The sequence below is a fragment of the Anthonomus grandis genome, chromosome 2 (genome assembly GCF_022605725.1).
Source record: "Anthonomus grandis grandis chromosome 2, icAntGran1.3, whole genome shotgun sequence".
Classification (NCBI taxonomy): domain Eukaryota; kingdom Metazoa; phylum Arthropoda; class Insecta; order Coleoptera; family Curculionidae; genus Anthonomus; species Anthonomus grandis.
In genome coordinates this window covers 42,832,569-42,852,954 of record NC_065547.1, presented here as the reverse complement: position 1 = coordinate 42,852,954, position 20,386 = coordinate 42,832,569, and the positions used below count along the sequence as shown (strand labels likewise).

Genomic DNA, 20,386 nt, shown 5'->3' with positions numbered 1-20,386 from the left:
GTGCGAGTTTCAACGTGATTTATCGGTTAATTTTTGGAAGATAGTGAAAATGTTAAAAATGAACAACGCTCAGGGAGGTCTTTAACCTCGAAAGTGTAAAACACTTAAATTTGAACAGATTTACCGTTCGTAAAATTTCGATAGTTTTATTATGACAATGCTTCTGAATGAAAAGGCATTCCTATCGTTTCCTATCCCTCTTATTCACCTGACCTGTAGTCATAATATAACTCTTTTCTTTTTCCTAAACTTAAACTTTATTAGAAAAATCCAAAAATTTCAACATGTAGTGTCGGTTACTTGGTTGTTAAAGACTTCCAGGATTGCTAGCAACAACGGGAAAGTCATCGGTCTGTATATGCCCAGAGGGATCTACTTTAAAGGGACAAAAAATCGTCCATTATTCACAAAGTGAAACATAAGTGGCAATATTGTCCAATTTAAAGGAGATAAAATTAATGTTTGGCAAAAATAAAAACTAATAAAAAATCAGTCTCATTACTTATCTGCATCCTTTATATATAAATATGACATATGATCATTTTATGAAGGAAATCAGGGATAATTTATTTACAACTGCGTTTCCCTTACTGATAGCCGCAGACTGGATTGCCAGATAATATAGTAAAATATAATAAAAATCTGGAGACGTACTTCAAAAAAATAAAGGTATTATTAATCCTTAAATTACACAACTTTGCCATAACTTAATCACCGAGATCCCAATGATAAAGCTTGAATTTCGGTAATCTCAAACATCTTTATGCCGTTTATTAAATTAAAAGACTATTTATTTAACTATTCTCATTATTCACCTATTGAATAACGAGCATTTTAAATTGAGATTTTTTGAAAATCCAAATAACAAATGATATGTGACGACTATAAAAAAACGTAGCCCTAAATGAGTACACACATTATCGAAAGTAGAAAACTTGAAAAATATATACATCAATTTAGATTTACTCATCATAGCTCACAACATCAATAAAGCGGATCCTTAAATTAATTTTTACAAACCTATCCATCTAAGTAACACTGAATACCATTTATGTGGAAGTTAAACTTCTGATTTAATCACACAATTTTCATTTAAAACTTAAAGCTTGCAGTCATAATACCCTGTCAATCTTCCATTTCTAAGTAATCCAGCTCAATGTCAACCAGGTTTACTTGTGTGAGAGTATTAATGAGCATATACCTGGAGGACCACAAGTATAATCTGCGAAACCACACTAGTTGGGACTTGTGTTTGTACATTGCCTCAAACAAGCGAGACCTTTGCCGAAAACCTCCCAACACGCTGCAAAAAATATGTTAAAGATAATCTAACGCTACTTAATCTACTTACCGAAACCTGGACATAATAAATGATATGGGGATGTCTAAAATAAGCCCGTACTTTCTAACAATATTTACAGTTTCTAATACAAACACTCCACATGCTAAAAAAAATACTAAAAATGTAAAACACTATCTACAATATGGTTCTCACTAGACTTACTTTTTGGTAGTTCTTCATCTAATATTAGGTTAGCAATAGCATAATATATGCTACAGTGGTTTTGATGCCCAGATATACCATACCTATCAAATGTCACTATGTTTGTTATATTAAAAGCCTGTTAAAAGATCAATATTGTTATTCAAATTTTTGAGGGTTTATATGAAGTTTACCTCGACAGTATGAATAACATGTTTGGCAATGATTTCGAGGGGCCACCGTACATCCATAGCATCTGGAAGATCCGTGTTGTTATGTACAAATATGTTTTCTTCTTTAATGCCTAGTATTTTACATGATTCATACAGTTCATTGGTTCTTACTTTGTCCATACCATAGTTTTTGCCTAAGAAAATGTTTTATGGTTAAGAAAAAACTACAGCTGTTCTATTACTAATAATTAGTATTTATTAGCAAATAGTTTATCGGTAAAAAATTTTAAGGTGTTAAAAAATTTGTATTTTCTAAGAGACATTTGAAATTAAAGGTTTTATATTTGTTTTCCTGACCCTAGAACTATAAATTATGAAATAACTAAAGTCTGCTCCAATGGCTTTGTACTAGGTTCATCTAGAAAACATGTTATGGCTATTTAAATAAGACTTGATTAAAATCTTTTATAAATTTCTAAATTATGCAGAAGATAATTAATATGAAAATTAGGTATTATCTTGCCTTGTCTTAATTTTCCAAAACAGTACATACCTAGTACTAGTGGAGATCAAAGGCAAATAGCTAGGGTACTTTATTGTATTGGCATTTAAGAGGTTGATTTTTGAAAATATTGCAAGTTTATAGAAAAAAAAGTGGATGAAATAATGGTAATTTGTTATATAAATTTTAGGCCAAAGAGGAAAACCTCTAAGTTCTATTATTATGCATGTCTGCTCCCATCTTGGGGTATATGTATAATTAAGAGAAATTGTTGATAAAATTAAGGGTAACTTGTTAGAGGGTATTCATAATGCATTTTAGAGCAGTTTTATTCAATTTCCATGTTTCTTTACATAGAGCGTCTAATTGAACACCCATTTTCCCATTTTGTGCAGATACTGTCTAACCACAACATAATGCAATTTTTTTTTAAATTAAGAATATAGCCAACAAAAAATTAAAGATAGTCTTTGTCAGGACTTCTGTTCTTCCTAAAATTCTGTTAAAATGAGCAAATATTTAAATCCAATTTATTTATTTTAAATTATCCCAAAAAATTTGATAGTTCAAAGATTTTCAGGAAACAAAAAACAGAAACAGTTTGTTTATTCAAATTCAAAAAGTCCATATTATTATATGGTAGTATCACTGTTCTGCCAGAACATCAATGTGTAATTTCTAAAACTAAGATTTTACATAAGCTGGATTTAAACCAACAAGTACTAAATATAAGAAAAATGTATAAAAGCTTATGTTTTTATAGTAATAATTGTTGTGTGACTTAATAAGTGTTGCAACTAAATATTTTGTCTCTTGTCTGCTTAAATCCACTTGAACCTACAAACTAACCCTACCTGAAGACAGACACATAAGATATACAGTACAATTAGGTTTTTGAACGTAATGCATTATGCTGGGTCCGAAAAACATGACTTCGTCATCTGGGTGGGCAGTGACAAAGAGAACCCTCTTGGCATTTCTCATCTCTCGGGTGAAACCTAACATGCCCATAAAGATAAACATTAAAAGACATAATGCCAGGTATCCTAGTACAGCTAAAATTAGGTGCTCCACTGTGTTTACGAGGTACTCCTCTAGGGACTGAAGGAAATAAGTAAAATAATAACAAAAACTTGTTAAAAAGTTGCCGAGTAGCGGGTGAAAACTGATATAACCGTACGTTGTTACATTCGGATGCGGGGAGGCGTCGGTCATTTCAGGCGCGATTTAAAAATAGAAACGCCATGGATTCCGTAATATTTTTAGATTCGTTATGGATTAAGATTTGTAAAAACCCCTTGAAATTTTATATTTTTATTTTATTAATTTTGTAAGGTTATGTTGCTATTGCCACTGTCATTTTTGACAGCTATCGATGATTTGATACTTAATCGATAGGTGGCGCGACTAACTTTAAGAGCGCGTTTCACTGAAATATCCACAAAAAACTTGGCAGTTCGGATTAGTTTTAATTTAAAATAACTTAATAATTTATGAGACAAATCTAATAAATCAAGCATTCTAACCTTATTGTTTTTTATTTTAAATTTATTGACATGTTTTATGACTAGAAAGTGCAAAAACGACTTTCAAAAAACCCATCCCTAAGAAACATATGATTTTGACACATGTCACACAGTACTGTCAAAATAAATTGCGTAGTATATTTGTTGTGGTTTTTGTTGAACTTTAAAATGCTGAAAATGTGGGTAATTTCTATTTATAGTATTAGATTTTGCCCAAAAAACACCCTAACAAATATTTACATTTCTTGCAGAACCTTATTTGACTGACCACGAATATATAACAAAAAAAAAACTAGGCTAGCCGCCAAAAATGTCTCTCCGAGCCATAGGGGGCAGGCTATTTAAACATGGAGCCTCGATCCTACGGCAAGCTCAACGTGGAAAACCTGCCGGAAAACCCACCACACGAAAAATCAGCAACATCTCTAAACCTGTGGAGCAAGTCTCCACGCCAGTACAGAAGTCGGATTTCTTGAGGAACAACCGCTACCATGTATTTAGAAATATTGGTATTCAAGTGAGCCAAAGGGCTAAAAGAGTGCTAATCGACGATGTCTTAAATCGCGTGTCGAGAAGCAGCGAATGTGGTGTATTTAAAGGGATTTCACAGAGGGGGCTCTATGGAAACTCTGGGCCTGTATTAGCTCTTGTTGGGTTTGCTGTTGTTGGCCAGGGTCTCCTTACAAAGGATGAGGAACTTGAAGGTTTGTAGCATGTTTATTAAAATTTAAGCAGAAAAAATAAAACTTTGAATATCTTTAACCCTCTAGTCAAGTGTTGTCTGTAATTCAAGCTATTCTTAAAATTTAAACTCAAATCTAAAATTAACTAACAAAGTAAATTTGAGGATTAAATTAAAAAAAGATTGTGGCTCAGAGTTTCGAAAAATTAAAGCATAAAAATTCTCTTATGAAAGACCTTCTAGTTGTTGCAAATTTAATTTTCTTCCCAAATTTATATGTTTTTGTTTGAATATCTTATTGGAACATGTATGTCTCCTGAACTAAATAATGATGGTCTTTATTCCACCTGCATCTTATCTAGGTTGATATTTGCTCTACTTTTCTCTATATTGTCAATACCCAATGGACATGCTTAGCCAATTATATTCTGTTTAATTACAATGCAGAGTAACATTTACATAATACCAGGTACAAGAACAACATGCCTTAAAACAGATCAACCAAATTTTACATTTGTGAACAGAAATATGGTGCATGGTATTTTCGATTTCTAGAATAAACTCCCAATGAACTGTATACAAACATCTGATAAAAGAAATAAAAGAGAATACACAAGTTATCTATTAGCTAACTTCTGTATTAATATATTTCTTTGTTTTCTATTTAACATATGTGCATCTGAAGGTATTTTATATTTTAACAATTTTAATAAAACAATATGTGTAAAGGTATCCAAGGATAGTAAAACCAGAAAACTTTAATTTTTATTTTTAATATATCGATGCTTGAAAGGAGAAAGGTCATAAGTGACAATTTATTGATTTTCTAGCAGGACGATTTAAACATTTTTTTTTGAAAATAATTCATAACTTTTCCTGCCATTTATAATTTTGGCAACTGCAAATAAAATTTTAAGTTTTGGGTCATTCTTTCTCTTTTCCTTAGTTTAAATAATTATTAATTCCATATGAGGCTGAGATAATGTCGGTTAAGTTAATTAGTTATTAAAACAAATTCAAGTATAAAGACTTAAATCCAACAATTATGAAATATGAATTGATGTAAAAAGTCTTAACCACCAATAAGACCTCGTATTTAAAGCAGGTAAAACAGGTTAGGCCACATAGAAAATGCAAAGCAAGAAAAAATTTGAGATAACCATCATGAAAAAAAATTAAGATGATCTCTATAAATGACTATCCGGGGGTGTATAAATAAATCTTGGTCAATCAATGGTACTCTTCTAATTAACACATGCTAGTTATAATAGTAAATTTCAATTGGTCTAAATATAAGTTGTGCTGTATTTAAAATGCATTGAAAAGTATCAAAAAACCATTAAAATTTTATCTTCAAATCTATGACAAAAAATGCAGAAAAAAGAACATTGAATTCTTTAATACCAAATCTTAAAACTAAAGTAACAAACTAATAATAAACAAAATAAACTTTTCACGTTTGGTAAATGAATTTTAGCTTTAAAAATCTATGGCAGAAAAAACACTGGATTCTTGAATTGCTATCAAAAGTATTAAACAAAAAAAAAAATTACATTTGGAAAATGTCTTCATCTTCTATGTCTGTTTAATTCAATGTATCCCTTACATTACTAATAGTAGGAATGTTGACATATTCATTATGAAACAGGGCTGGAATTACCTTGTTCGTACATAATTTAACTAAATCATCATGTTTTAGCTTTGATATGGGAATAGGGGATTTATAACAACCTTTTGGAGTTACTCTTACTTTTGACTGAACTTCAATATCAAAGCTTGGTGCCTCCTTATCCATAGAATTTTCATATTAGGATCTTTCTTCTTAAATGTGCATATACAGATTTTGCTTATTTTTCCTGAGAGGTTTCCTTTAAAATATTTGTCTGCTAGTGTATCCCACTTATTAAAATCTTTATAGGTCAAATATTGTACTTTATAGGGTCTTGGATTCTGTCTTGCTGTCTCGAAAACTGTGTACCACTGGGAAGGAGCCCAAATTATGGAATGTTTTTTATTTCTCTCAATCACTGCGTGCACTGAATCGACCGGCATATATGTGTGTCCTGTGAGTAAAAAGTTTATTTGGATAGTTTCAATAAATTTACAATTTTGTAGGGTAGCATGTATCATAGCTAGAATAGTCCGGTTCCTGTTCTGGCCAGGACAGCAATCACAGTATAAGAGCAAGCGAATAACAGACTCAGGTTTGTCAACCAAGCAAATATAGTTGTGTAAAATAGTTGCCATTTCATTTGCTCCACGTTTTCCATTTACTTCATCCCAATAGTAGCAAAATACATCACGTGCAACTCTCATAAAAAGTAAGGTTATACACCGATAACTTGCGTGAATAGTATAAAAGCATACTTTCGCCTTTGGGTGTATTCAACACTTTCTGTAAATCAAAACTCACACATAGAGTTCCAGAGTCGCTTTTGAAAATGTTCTGGTGTGCTTTAAAACGGTTGTAGGAATGTTCCTTTTCAGCTAAATGCTTTATCTTTGCTTGCTGCATAACTTTATCAGTGATATCTGATCTCTCAAATCTGAGACATTGAAGACATTTATCTTTTTTAGGAATGTGGAATCCAATATTGTAATCTGCGTTAAAAACATTCCTAAACACCCTCTCCCCAACAACGTCTATTCCTTGTGTGAGGTGAACCTTTTTGTAAACTTGATATAAATTAGATAAGTTTTTAAACTCCTGCGGCAAATACACACGATTTGAATCTTTTCGAGCATAGTGGGATGGAATGGCCGGAAGGGATTAAATAAAGTTATGTACTGCAACCTTGGCAGTCTCTTTGGTGGAATGCTCTTCCCTCGCATATCTTCTTGGGCAGAACCAAATGATGCGTTACTTATTGTATAATAAATAAATTTCTGAGACACATCAAGCTAAGAAATACAAACTAAGAATTAAAGGCAAACTGCGCGTTTGCCTTCACCTTCGTTTATAAAATACTTAAAAGTGTACTGGCGTTTTTCTGATCCAGTAGATCGTTTTCGTTTAACTGGTAATTTCTGCCTTAAGCCAACTATCCAGTCCTTTCGTCGTTCTGAAGAAAGGCTCCAAAAATGATCGAAAATTTGTTTGATTGAATGATTGACCAAACCAAAAATAAATATGCATAACCTAAATGTACACTACTACCATTTCTTTAATAAGCTTACAAACTAGTGTAAAATGATTTTGTACCTCTCGAAACCAATGCTAGTATTTCCCATAATATTGTCGTAATAAAAAATATTGATCAAAGGGTATTATTAGGAATTATTTTACAGCTGGTTTTAAATTATTTTTAAATAACTTTATTTTCTAAATAAAGCTAAATTTTGACGACACAAGTTTATGCGTTACTTTAAAAAAGATGTAAAAATGAAAGCAAGAAACTTAATTTTTTATTTCATTTCTAGCTAATAAACTTTAACGAGGCCTTTTTGAAATTTTTAAATATATAGTTAGAGCTCTATAACATGAACTATTTTAAAATTAAGATTTGTTCTTTTCTCTTCAGTCACAATTTCACAGTTGTTGCCGCATTTTTTACCTGTACATGGATTGGGCCTTAGTTTTTTGGCAGAAACTAAAGTGCCGTTGCTTCTTGTATATTCCTGGCTGGATTGTTTGGCTTTCTTTTTAACTCTCCTTTTATTTTCTTTTTTAATAACACTGCCCAGTTCTCCAACAATACTTTCCTTCTCCCCATTACCTGTTCCTTCATTGCCATTTTTTTGCTTTTGCTTCTTTTCCATACGTTCACAACTATTTCTAGATGAAGAATCAGATTCTCCTTCCCATAAATCCGAATCGTCACTTCCATAAACCTCTGCTAAGAAAGCTTCGTCTTTGGATAAATAATCAATGTATGCCAAAGTTTTTCGTTTTTTATTTCGAAGTGATTTTCTTTTTATGACTGTTGAAGGACCAGGACTGTTTAAAATGTTGTTTGTTTCCAACACGTTTTGTTCACTATGAGTTATAAAGGAACTATTAGCGGGTTGATTTGTTAGTAATTCTGCTAAATGATCTGAGGTAACCGGTTCTGCTATATTTCTTCGGGAGTATTCTGAAATAATTACAAGTTAAAACAAATTATGACTTTATAGCGCTTTGGAAATACGTTCTTTAAAAAATAGATGCAATAATGATAATTACCTTGTGACAGTCAATTGAATTTAGTAGGTTTTTGCGAATTTTCTCTTTGCTTTCACAAGGTTTTGTTGAGCGTTTGGCTAAATCCACCAACATTTTCCCTCTAACGTTATTCATTGTTTTCTAAAATCACACTGTTTATTAAATAAATAATAAAATAAGTTATCTAATAGTTAAATTCTCTTCACTAATAATAAAAAAGAACTCACTTCACTTCACTAAGCCTAAAAATATCACATTCATGGAGGTATTTTCCAAAATTTGTTTCCACAACATTCACCTACCACTGCTGCCAGTGTACTAAGCAACTAAACAATCATTCTTTAATTACGACAGGACAACGAAGGCATATTATCTAAACAACAAGTCCGAACACACACCAATGTACTTAACAGGCCCCTACAATACTGCAATAATATCTTAACCAGCACATAGTTCTTTTATGATACCAAATAAAATGACTTAACAACCATTTAGTTCGGAATTACCTTTGGGTAAAACAGGATAAGCGCCATAATTCTTGAATTTTTAATTCAGGTAAAACTACTTAAGTAACTTATAGATTTTTGTCACGATAAAGGAAAAACAGTTCAAGTGCCTTCCTTTTGAATAATGTTTTTAAGGTAAACCAGGATAAACGCCACACATGGGAAAAAAGTGGGTTTTTAAAAAGACTTAACTATTTTTTTTTTTTGGTAGATAACCTAAGTAACATTTTAATAAAATAAGTCAGAAATATGGTCGCTTGGTAAATAAAAGATTTAATACTCTTCAAAATTCATGATTGACTTAAGCGACACAAAGATAATCGTAGCATGTTTAAAAGCAGTCCAAACGACGCAGGAAAAAAAAAACGCATTTAGTAGTGTTTAAAAGTTTTTTTTGTAAAAAATGTCGCTTATGACCTTTTTCCTTTCAAGCATCGATATGTTAATTTACTAACATAATCCATGCATAGGTAAAAAAAATTGTATACATGATGCTTTATATAGTAGTATAAATTTCTATTGTATTTAATAAAGAATTTATCATCTATAAGAATTCCAAATTTACCAACACCTTGTCAATCAAATAAATATGATGTAGAATGTGATGACCACAACAACAATACAAATTTAAACTGTTTTGTTTCCATCTTGTCTATGTGCAAAATCTATGCTGAGGGGCTAGTTGCGACTAAATGTTACTCCTAGATCAATTAATTCATCTTGTTCTAATATCTGCATTTTAATTTAAATAACACTACATCTATGTCATTTTGATTTTTGGCACAACTAATCACTGATATTTTCACTATTCTCTGTATGTTAGAATTTGAGCTATGAAGGAATTAGTTGACTGAATTACAAAAATAGAATTTTGTAGGTTTTTCATGATTATATCACTTATAAAGATGATAACCTTTACTGCAAAGTAAAAAAAAATTTCATTATATTATTTATTTCTTTATATCAAATTAGTATTTAACAGATACATTTTATCTATATCTGAAAACCATTTATGTCTCATCTATAGAAATATAGGTTAGTCCATTGATGTTTTTGTAGCCTAAGTTAAAGACATTAAAGTACCACAATTGTGACTAAATTCTATTTGGTGCTGAACTATAGCATCCCCAAGATATCTCATCATTACAACAAAATAACAAAGATCTATAGTACCAATCACTAGTAATCCCTTTTTTGTTTTGTCATAATTAATAAATTGATTTCAGTTTTCAGACACCCAAATGATTCAGCTGCTTGAAAGTTGTAATTGTTTATTTTTGTCTAAGTGGGAAAAAAATATTTTGACTACATTTAAAAGAGATAATATGGTTGTAATCATGTTTTTGTCTTACAGGCAGTTAACGATTAGACTTCCAAAGTTGAAAAAATGATTATTTTCTGTTATTAAGAGGTTCCACCTCTTTAAAGAAATTGATTGTTGATTCTACAAAATCCGATGAACAAGCAGAACCTTTATAACTATCTGGATGACATTTCAACCTAAAAAGAACAATAAGCAATAGAAAACATTACAAAATGCCAATAAAACATAGCCACATATCAATTTCACCCTTTTCCAGGCATGTTAATAGTGTAAATCAATATACTTTGACCCTGATTATATTTCTGCATAATAACATTTTTAAATTAATAATTTCAGGCGTCTGCTGGGAGATCCGAGAATGCATGTCTAAAATCCAATCGAACAGAGATTCTAGAACCCAACACCCTTCATCGGACGACTCGCCTTTAACCGTAAAAAGTTTCGTCTTTGGTAAACCAATAGCAAAAGGTGCAAACGCAGTTGTATATTCAGTAAACTATGCCTCAGAAGCAGAGAACTTAAGACAAGGCAGCCAGTTCCCTCTGGCACTTAAAATGATGTTTAATTATGACATCCAGTCAAATTCCCTGGCTATCTTAAAAGCCATGTATAGAGAAACGGTCCCGGCAACAGTTTATTATAACAGACATGGAATTACTGATTATGAATATGAGTTTTTAAATAGGACAAGACATCTGCCGGCACATCCTAATATCGTTAAAATCTTGTCTGTATTCACTGATTTCATCCCCGAATTGGAACAGTGTAGAGAAATGTATCCAGCTGCTTTGCCAAAGAGAATAGATCCAGAAGGAGAGGGTAGAAATATGTCCTTGTTCATCTTGATGAACAAATACCACCAAAACCTACAGGAATATATTGCCTCCTCACCAAATCTTCCGTTAAGAACTTCTGCCTTACTACTTACCCAGCTACTGGAAGGAGTTGTGCATATGGTGGCAAACAACATTGCTCATAGAGACATAAAAGCAGACAACATATTATTGGAACTGTCTGATCCTAAAAGCCCACTGGCAGTTATTAGTGATTTCGGCTGTTGCCTGGCAGATAAAAGTACAGATTTGGTGGTGCCTTATACGAGTTTTGATATAGAAAAAGGAGGAAATACTGCACTTATGGCACCGGAAATTATATCGAAAAAGCCAGGACCTTTTAGCAGGTTGAATTATCTTAAGTCGGATATGTGGGCGGTCGGAGCGCTAGGTAAGATTTTATTGTAATTTACTTAAAATATAGTAGATATAGCACATGTACTTAGCTGCCTCCGATTAAGTCGGCACTATTTGTATCTTTGTTAATATTAAGGTAAATCAGCAAACTAGTAGGATGTTTCTGTTGAAAATGGCGTAAACAAAAAAAACTTGCAACAACTCATTTTCGAGAAAATTTGAAAAATGCTCTTTGGTTAAATGAGATCCTCTGTATATTTTCGCATAAATCAAAAGATAACAATTTTCTTAATAAAAAAGTTTATTCACAATAATAGCCTAAACCTAAAACTAACAAAGTCTTAGTCAGGTTTTTTTATTGACTTCATTCTTTATGTAAACCTAAAAATAATAATAGTTGAGAGGGGTTAGGTCTGGTGCCCTAGGAGGCCATGAATCGGGCAAGTAATTTCGGTTTGGCATGTTACAAGCCTGGAATCTATGTCGGTACTCTTCTAGCGCTCAGTCATTACTTTTTTGGCATATCACATTTTTCAATATGTCTAAAAGTTATTTTACTAACTTAGATTTTACAATAATTACAATCTTTTCTAGTGTAATGTAACTGTCAGTATCTATTTTATTAAATCTCTATGGCTACTGTCATTTTATTATTCTAACAATGATTTATTTGTTTTGGTCTCAAAAAGTTCAAAGCCATCTTCCTGTATCCTATATATTAACAAAAATATCAATAGTACCGACTAAATCGGAGGGACCGGTATAGTATAACCACTTATAACCCAGATTGTTTTACCTTCTCTTATTTGAGTAACCTTCGTTTCATTCCTACTATTTTTCTTGTATATTAGTCTTCCCTTTAGCCTTTATTAATTCTTTAGGCTTTTTCTTTTGTTTAAAGGAAAAGCTTCATCCTTCATTATTTGAATTTGAATAAATGTATTATATGCAAACAGTATGACAAATGCTTTGGCGAGATCATTATATTACATTGAAACATGTTAGAATAATATAACAGGGGGTGGTTCCTGTACAGTAAAACGAAATTCATAATTATCTCAAGCTGCTTTTGGGATTAAAACCACTTGAAATAATTAATATAGCGGCTTAGGAAGAGCGGAAAGACTTTTCTCCAGAAATAAAAATGCCACTTTATAAATTAACTATTTTTCTACGCAATCTTATAAACGAATTCTCATGACCCCTGTCACTCCTTCACTTTATTGTCGTCCTAAGATTCATAAAGAAAATTATCCTTTAGACCTGTAGTTTCTTATAGAAATCCTGCATCAAAACATTTATGTATTCTTTGACGTTTCCCATCTATTTCTAAGTATCCCTCCCGATGAATGTTTATCAAATAAACGAGAGTTATTGTTCTTATATTATTTTAGAAATTTGTCCGTTATTAAGGTATTGCTTTAAAACAAAACCTTTCAAATTAATGAAAACTTCTATTCTCAGAGGTCAGGTTTGGCCATGGGTTCTAATTTATCACCCTTTCTGGCAGAAGTTTTCATGTCTTTTATTTAAAGTAAAATCAGAAAGCAACTTACATAAACGTTTTATTACATGTTGGTTTAGGTTTATTTTTACTGGTTCTGAAAATGATCTGCAAGATTTTTTAAAGCACCTTAATTCTTTTCATAGATGCATTAAATTTACCTATGAAGAAGAGAGTGAGGGTCGTCTACCCTTTTTAGATCTATTGATCAAGAAATCTAATACAGATTCTAATCATTCAAGTTTGAAATTTACAGAAACCCTTCAGCACCTGACAATGTTGTTCCTTTTTCTTCTAACCAAAAATTCTCAGCATTTAATTCATTTTTTCACTGACTTTAATATTCTTCATTCTTCAAATGACTTTCAAAAAGAATTTAAAACTATATTTCAAATTTTCAAAAACGATATGACAATGTCAATGTAATAAAATTGATTTGAAACACCTCGATAAATCACTAAATAAAAAAATCTTATGTAAAGATAATGAACCCTCCATATACAAAAGTATTAAATATTTCTGTAAATTATCTAACCAAGTTACCAAAAGCATTTTAAGACATTCGGATAATAAATTATGTGTTCGCTATCGAACTTCTAACAACTTATCTAAGCACCTGGTTATATAGAAATCCTCGAAATTAATAAAGCTATAAATCACCAGATTTTGTTAGTGGTAGTGAACAGACTACCCGAATTACTAAACAAATAATATCCATGACAAATACTATCTTACTCATCCCCCTCTCCCTTTTTTCTCTCTTAACTCACCGTTTGCTTAACTAATCTCCTTTACAAGTATTTTAATTTCCACCCAATGGATTCCCCGCGCTGCTATCAACCCTGTCAACGTTCAATAATAATAATAATAATAAGTGTCGAACTCTTAATATTCAAAAGGCTAAGGTTAGTCCAGGTAATTTTCAGATCTAGCCAATGCAAGTAGGGGAGACTTATAAGTACTTGGGGGTTAAACAAGCACAAAGAATAGACCATCGGACCATGAAAAAAGAACTTTTAACAGAATTTCAAAAAAGAATGACACGGGTGCTAAGTGCTGGACTTAATAGCAAAAATCTTTCTAAGGCAATTAACACATACGCCTGTTCAATGCTGGGCTATTACGAACATACAAATGTCATCATCCCAAAAGTGCGGTTGAGAGAACCACGCTACCACGATACGAGGGAGGAAAAGGATTTATCGATCTAGAAAAGCAATTCGATCTAGATTAACAATTTAATAATTTAGGAAATTATTTTTTTAGAAAGTCTGTGGATTCATTTCTCCATGCAGCTATTTGCCAAATAGACGAGTTTACCCCACTTAAACTGAAAAATGAAGAAAATATAGTAAACCGTCAAACAACAAATGACAAAATACAGAACTGGAAACAGAAATCTATGCACGGATGACATATTAACGAGATCATGCAAGAACATGTTGACAAAGGTCCGTCAAACTATTGGCTGATCTCAGGACAAATGTTTTCTGAAACAGAGGGTTCACTCTTAGCCATCCAAGATCAAGTTATTCCAACGCGTAATTATCTAAAGTTCATAGCAAAAGAGCCAGCTATTGAAGATGACCGATGTTGATATGGATGCCAAACATCTGAGACAATCCAGCATGTAACAGGAGGTTGCCAAATATTTGCTACGGAATACAAAGAGAGACACGATGCGGTAGCAAAAATTATACATTAACAACTCGCTCTAAAACTGAACCTTCTGCAGAATGAAAAGCGTCCTTATTATAAGTATGTTCCAGAAAGGATTTAGGCGTTATTGGGATCGTACTATTTTAACTGATCAATCTGTGAGTAGTAACAGACCTGACTTAGTTTTAGTGGATAAGCAACATAAGATAACATCTCTTATCGAAGTGGCTATTCCCAATACTAGCAATTTAGTTCAAAAGCACGCAGAAAAAATTTCAAAGTACCGGTACCTAGAAGTACGGCTACAGAGGCAATGGCAAATGAATATTGTTAGAACGATACCAGTTCTAATGTCGACTACGAGATCATACCAAAGAATCTGGAAAGAAGCATTGAAGAATTAGGTCTCAATCAACATATATACAGAGAACTACAGAAAGTGGTGCTATTAAATACGGGCCGAATTGTAAGGAAATTTCTGGGAACCAACACCATTGATCGTCACCACGGGCCCGATACTTGAATATCTCGGATGAGTGAATGTTCCCATTTGAGGGAGTGCGAGCCAATTTGGCTGAAAGTCATAATAATAATAATAATAATAATAATAATATGCGTGCATCTATGGAATAATAAAATATATATACATTACTAATGCCTCAAGAAAAATATTATTAGAAACCACATATTAAGAACTAAACTAAGTTTTTCAAAATATCCTCGTTATGTCCTAACAATCAGTTGTCTACTCTTCTTTCAATTTTTGGGTAACTTTTGTTTTTTAGATGTTGTGGTTGGGCATTATATATTTTAATTCAGCATTAATAATTCGAGCATGTTTCGCCTTTACCGTTATAAATTTGCTATCCAATGTTACAAAACCTTAGTTTTAACTGCGATCACTAGATGTCGTAACTTTTACCATTTTGTTAATTTTATTATCCTTATTATTGTTTTTCATATAAACATTGCAGATTTTTTTTTGAACTTGTATAATTTTGACTTTCAAATGTACTTTCGTTAATTTTTCTTATGCCTTTAGATATTTACGTACCTTTTGTTATTTTAATGTATTTCTCTTAAGGAAAAACAAAGTAGAGAGTCTGATAATGATGAATGAACTCATTAAAATGCACTACTCTAAATAACTAAAAGATTGGCATTTTCATTTGTGGATAAAAGTCTCTCCTAACCCGCTATATTATAGCCATTCTACTTTAAAAACCGACTTCAACTAACAAATGAAATAATAAACTTACAAATTTCGTATGTAATACAAACAATCTCTATAACATCACAGTGATCAACCTATAAATCTGGACATGAATTATATGAAACAAATCCTATTATAAGCAATTTTGAAGTAATATAATTATTTTCTTTGCATCAAGACATTTATTTATCTTCTACAGGTTACGAAGTATTCGGTGCGCCAAATCCATTCTACGGCAACCGTAATACGCGACTGTTAAGTTCGACGTACAAAGACGAAGATTTGCCATCATTACCGAGCTCTGTGCCTGGCCTTTTTAACCGACTGGTTAAAAATTTGTTAAGGCGAGACCCCAGTGACCGTTTAAGTCCAGAAATCGCGGCTAACGTCTGTCAACTGTTCCTTTGGGCTCCCAATTCTTGGCTGGATGAAAACACGAAGTTCCCCAACTACGAGGAGATCCTGGAGTGGGTGCTCAATTTGGCCGCTAAGATACTTTGTGAGGCAGGAAACTTTAAGGAGGGTAATAAGTTGACTTGTGTGGAGTATTTGGTTATTTCGACGTTTTTGTGCAGGGTTAAGTTGCAAAGGGTTAGGGAGGCGTTGGAATGGGTCAGACATGGTGGGGTTTAAAGTATCTTCAAAAATATTTATTATTATTTTATAGAGATTTTTAGACTTTCCTTAAGAACTTATAATATAAGCTTTCTTGGGTCGTATTTTGTAAATATTATTGTTTGAAGAGGAAAGTTCAGTGAAATTATTGTTATGTTATAATAAAATTTATAGTTTATCTTTATGAACATGTTTATATCAAAATGATAATCCTGAATGGAGGATGATAAGGTAAGTAAGTAAAATAAATGATCTATGCAATTAATAAGAAAATTATATTTTTTTTTATTGAATTAATTATGCGTCACAATAATTTTGTTGTAAATCTAAGGATGATTTAGAAGTTAATTAAATTTAAAAAGTAGACAGAAATTATAAAGTCTAAGCTTACTAAACTGTAATACATTCTATATCTAGTTTTCTATACATAACAATTGCCTTATAAAAAATATAAATTTTTATCCCAAACTCGCCAGGAGTAATAATATCACAATACTTATTTCTCGCGAATCTCGTATTCGCACACCTCTGACCTCTTTTGATGCTTGAGGATATGGGCTTCCATAAGATTCTCGCTCTTCGCTTTGAATTTACAGCCGAGGCAATAGAATACCTCTTTTCTATTATTTTCCAGCTAAAAAATTATGTTGTTTAGTAAGCAGGTAAATTTTCTTAAAAGTTGGCATAAATAATTTGTCTATAGCGATAGACTTTTGCCTGAATAAAAGAAAGTGTCTGACGGGGTAAGTGAATATGAAAAGTGCCCCAATCTAAATCACCGACTTATACAGGGTGAGTTTTTCAAAGCGCGGAGTAGTATTATGCATTGATGATATTATTTATCGATGACGTGCTCCTGGACTATTATTTGGTTAAGCATTCTTCACATTTTAAAAATATTTTGGACTATACAGAGTGCTCCGAAAAAGCAGGGCACTACAAAAGTTAATTTTTTTAAATGGAACACCCTGTATTGCAAAACATTTTTGAATTCTTTGCGTAATTACCAATCTTTTTTGATAATGGTTTAATATGCCAAAAACTAATAGTTTAGGAGATAAATCAAATTTTGTTAAAAATTTAAAATTTGCACGCATCTCTTTAATATTAAAATTTAGCACCTAAATTTTGAATACAGACTTAATTTTTATCATCAGAAGTAAAATAAAGTTACTTTGATATGCGTGCTATGTAAAATTATTCATTTTGTTACACAGGGTGTTTTTTTTGAAAGGCCAAACTTGCCCAACTTTAAATATAAAAATCTCTCTTATTTTAAATGAAACACCCTGTATATTTTCATGTCATCTAATAGCTTACTTAAGAGCCTATAAATTTTATTAATAATATTCTATCCCTATCTCTAATAGTTTTTGAAATATACTTATATTTCTTCATTTCGTGTTATTTTTTTCTTATAAAATGAAACAAATTTATGGACGTTTCTTTTTATTAAATTCACTTATTTTTATATAATAAAAGTTAATTTCTGTTCAACAAATGTTCAAAGATATGTCCTCCTTGTTCGATACAAATATTAATTCTTTTAATTATATTTTGTCGAACATGGTATAACATTCCTGGTGTTACGGTTTGACAGGCATCCCTAATTCTAATAATCATATCCTCCCTTGTAGTTGGTTTTGTTGCATAGACTTTATCTTTGAGATAACCCCACAGAAAGAAATCTAGCGGCGTAAGATCGCAAGACCTTGGCGGCCATGCAACAAATCCTCCGCGACCAATCCATCTTTGAGGATATTCTTGATCCAAATATACCATCTTGTTGAAACCACATACTTTGCCGTTCCTGGAGATTGACTTCTTCTAATAATTCAGGCAATTGCTGCTGTAAAAATACTCGATATGAATGCCCATTCAAAGGTTCATTAAAAAAATATGGTACAATTATACGGTTATTATGGATGCCGCACCATACATTAAGGGACCAATGATTCTGGTGCTGAACCTCACGTACCCAATGAGGGTTCTCTGTTGCATAATAGTGCATATTATGCCTATTGACAGCACCATTGCTTTTAAATGTCGCCTCGTCGGAATACATAATATAGTTAACAAAATTTGGATTAATTTCAATTTTGCGAAGTAACCATTCACAAAAAGTTACACGTAGCTGAAAATCTTTGTTTGTTGTGAAGTTCTTGATGCAACTTAATGTGATATATATATGGGTGCTATTTATATTTCCGTGTTGTCCGGTTTACCGTTGTCTGCGAAACATCAGAAAGTAAGGCTAACCTACGGCTACCAATGTGGGGATCCTCCTCAATTTGCAAAAGAATTTCAAGTTCTTTACCTTCATTTGCCACCCTATTAGCAACATTACGTTTTGGCAGATCCACCCTACCAGTCGTCATAAATCGGCCCATAACAACGCGAAAACTGCGGGAATCGGGTGTGCGCCGTTGAGGATATTTTTCTCTATATAGCCTTTGAGCTAGCAGACAATTTTTATTTGCTTCACCCAAAACAAAAATCATATCAATAAATTCATTTCTTGAATAATTCATTTTTAATATTGAAAACAAATATCTAAAAAACACCTTAAAACAAATCTAACTATTAATCTCTAATTAACTAATGTAACTGTCTTTTTGTTATTGAGATTTTTTTCATTTGTTTCCACGGCGCCTTGATGGATACATAAAAAATACGAGGTGCTTCAAAACTTTAAGTCGGCATTGTCAGTTTTTACAGGAGAAAAACAGAAAAATCCATGATATCTCAAAAACTGTTAGATATAGAGATAGGACATTATTAATAAAATTTATAGGCTCTTAAGTAAGCTATTAGATGACATGAAAATATACAGGGTGTTTCATTTAAAATAAGAGAGATTTTTATATTTAAAGTTGGGCAAGTTTGGCCTTTCAAAAAAAACACCCTGTATAACAAAATGAATAATTTTACATAGCACGCATATCAAAGTAACTTTATTTTACTTCTGATGATAAAAATTAAGTCTGTATTCAAAATTTAGGTGCTAAATTTTAATATTAAAGAGATGCGTGCAAATTCTAAATTTTTAACAAAATTTGATTTATCTCCTAAACTATTAATTTTTGGCATATTAAACCATTATCAAAAAAGATTGGTAATTACGCAAAGAATTCAAAAATGTTTTGCAATACAGGGTGTTCCATTTAAAAAAATTAACTTTTGTAGTGCCCTGCTTTTTCGGAACACCCTGTATAGTCCAAAATATTTTTAAAATGTGAAGAATGCTTAACCAAATTATCATTTGGTTACAATAGTCCAGGAGCACGTCATCGATAAATAATATCATCAATGCATAATACTACTCCGCGCTTTGAAAAACTCACCCTGTACATAGAATTTTTCAGAATCTGATTCCTTCATAAAAGAGTTATGTTGAGAAACACGTACTTTTTGTTTTTTTCTTATTAGCTAAGACTGAAAGAAATTTCTCAAGTAAAGTTTGAAAATTTGTTCTATCAAATTGGTCAAATCATATGCAGTAAATTTGATTCTGATATAAGTTCTTACACGGATTTTACATAAGTGTAAATTTTTCTGCATTTTTGAAGCATTGTGTCGTAGAAAATAATTATTTGTACAACAAGTGTGTAAATTGCCATTTTGAAAGTCACTTCATCAGATATTAAAAGAATGATTCAAAAATTATCTTTACCGGTAGCACATATTTTAAACCTGCTAAATAAACTATTCCACATTTTGATTTTTATATTAAAAATTTGCTCAAATGACACATTGACTATGACAAATTAACAACGGTGGCATACTTCGCCTGCCGAATGTCCGTGTAATGCACATTGTTTTGTTTACAATTTGGAAAATCGGCTAGTTCACCAGCCGTTCAGTCCCC

The 20,386-nt window shown here is 31.8% G+C and overlaps 3 protein-coding genes across 4 annotated transcripts in view; 1 reads left to right on the top strand and 2 right to left on the bottom strand.

Annotated features, from left to right (window-relative positions):
• Positions 1 to 651: 651 nt before the first annotated feature.
• Positions 652 to 3,512, bottom strand: LOC126748562 (N-acetylglucosaminyl-phosphatidylinositol de-N-acetylase). The gene is made up of 5 exons (XM_050457885.1): positions 3,013 to 3,512; positions 1,678 to 1,850; positions 1,505 to 1,622; positions 1,352 to 1,445; positions 652 to 1,303 (listed from the first exon to the last, which is right to left on the bottom strand). The coding sequence occupies exons 1-5, from the start codon at positions 3,371 to 3,373 to the stop codon at positions 1,126 to 1,128; spliced, it is 924 nt and encodes a 307-aa protein (XP_050313842.1). The 5' UTR covers positions 3,374 to 3,512; the 3' UTR covers positions 652 to 1,125.
• Positions 3,513 to 3,734: 222 nt separating this feature from the next.
• Positions 3,735 to 16,702, top strand: LOC126750635 (serine/threonine-protein kinase Pink1, mitochondrial). 2 transcript variants are annotated; one of them, XM_050460288.1, is made up of 4 exons: positions 3,735 to 3,863; positions 3,936 to 4,388; positions 10,674 to 11,561; positions 16,103 to 16,702. In XM_050460288.1, the coding sequence occupies exons 2-4, from the start codon at positions 3,995 to 3,997 to the stop codon at positions 16,534 to 16,536; spliced, it is 1,716 nt and encodes a 571-aa protein (XP_050316245.1). In that variant the 5' UTR covers positions 3,735 to 3,863; positions 3,936 to 3,994; the 3' UTR covers positions 16,537 to 16,702. The 2 variants fall into 2 exon arrangements, with proteins under 2 accessions (XP_050316245.1, XP_050316246.1); XM_050460289.1 differs by having other exon boundaries at positions 3,814 to 3,867.
• A 77-nt stretch (positions 16,703 to 16,779) lies between these two features.
• The window catches only part of LOC126750636 (zinc finger Y-chromosomal protein 2-like), a 33,521-nt gene continuing 29,914 nt past the window's right edge, over positions 16,780 to 20,386 (bottom strand). The window contains exon 6 of the mRNA XM_050460290.1: positions 16,780 to 17,152. Coding sequence (XP_050316247.1) covers positions 17,015 to 17,152 — 138 coding nt within the window. The 3' untranslated portion in view covers positions 16,780 to 17,014. The remainder of the gene's footprint in view (positions 17,153 to 20,386) is intronic.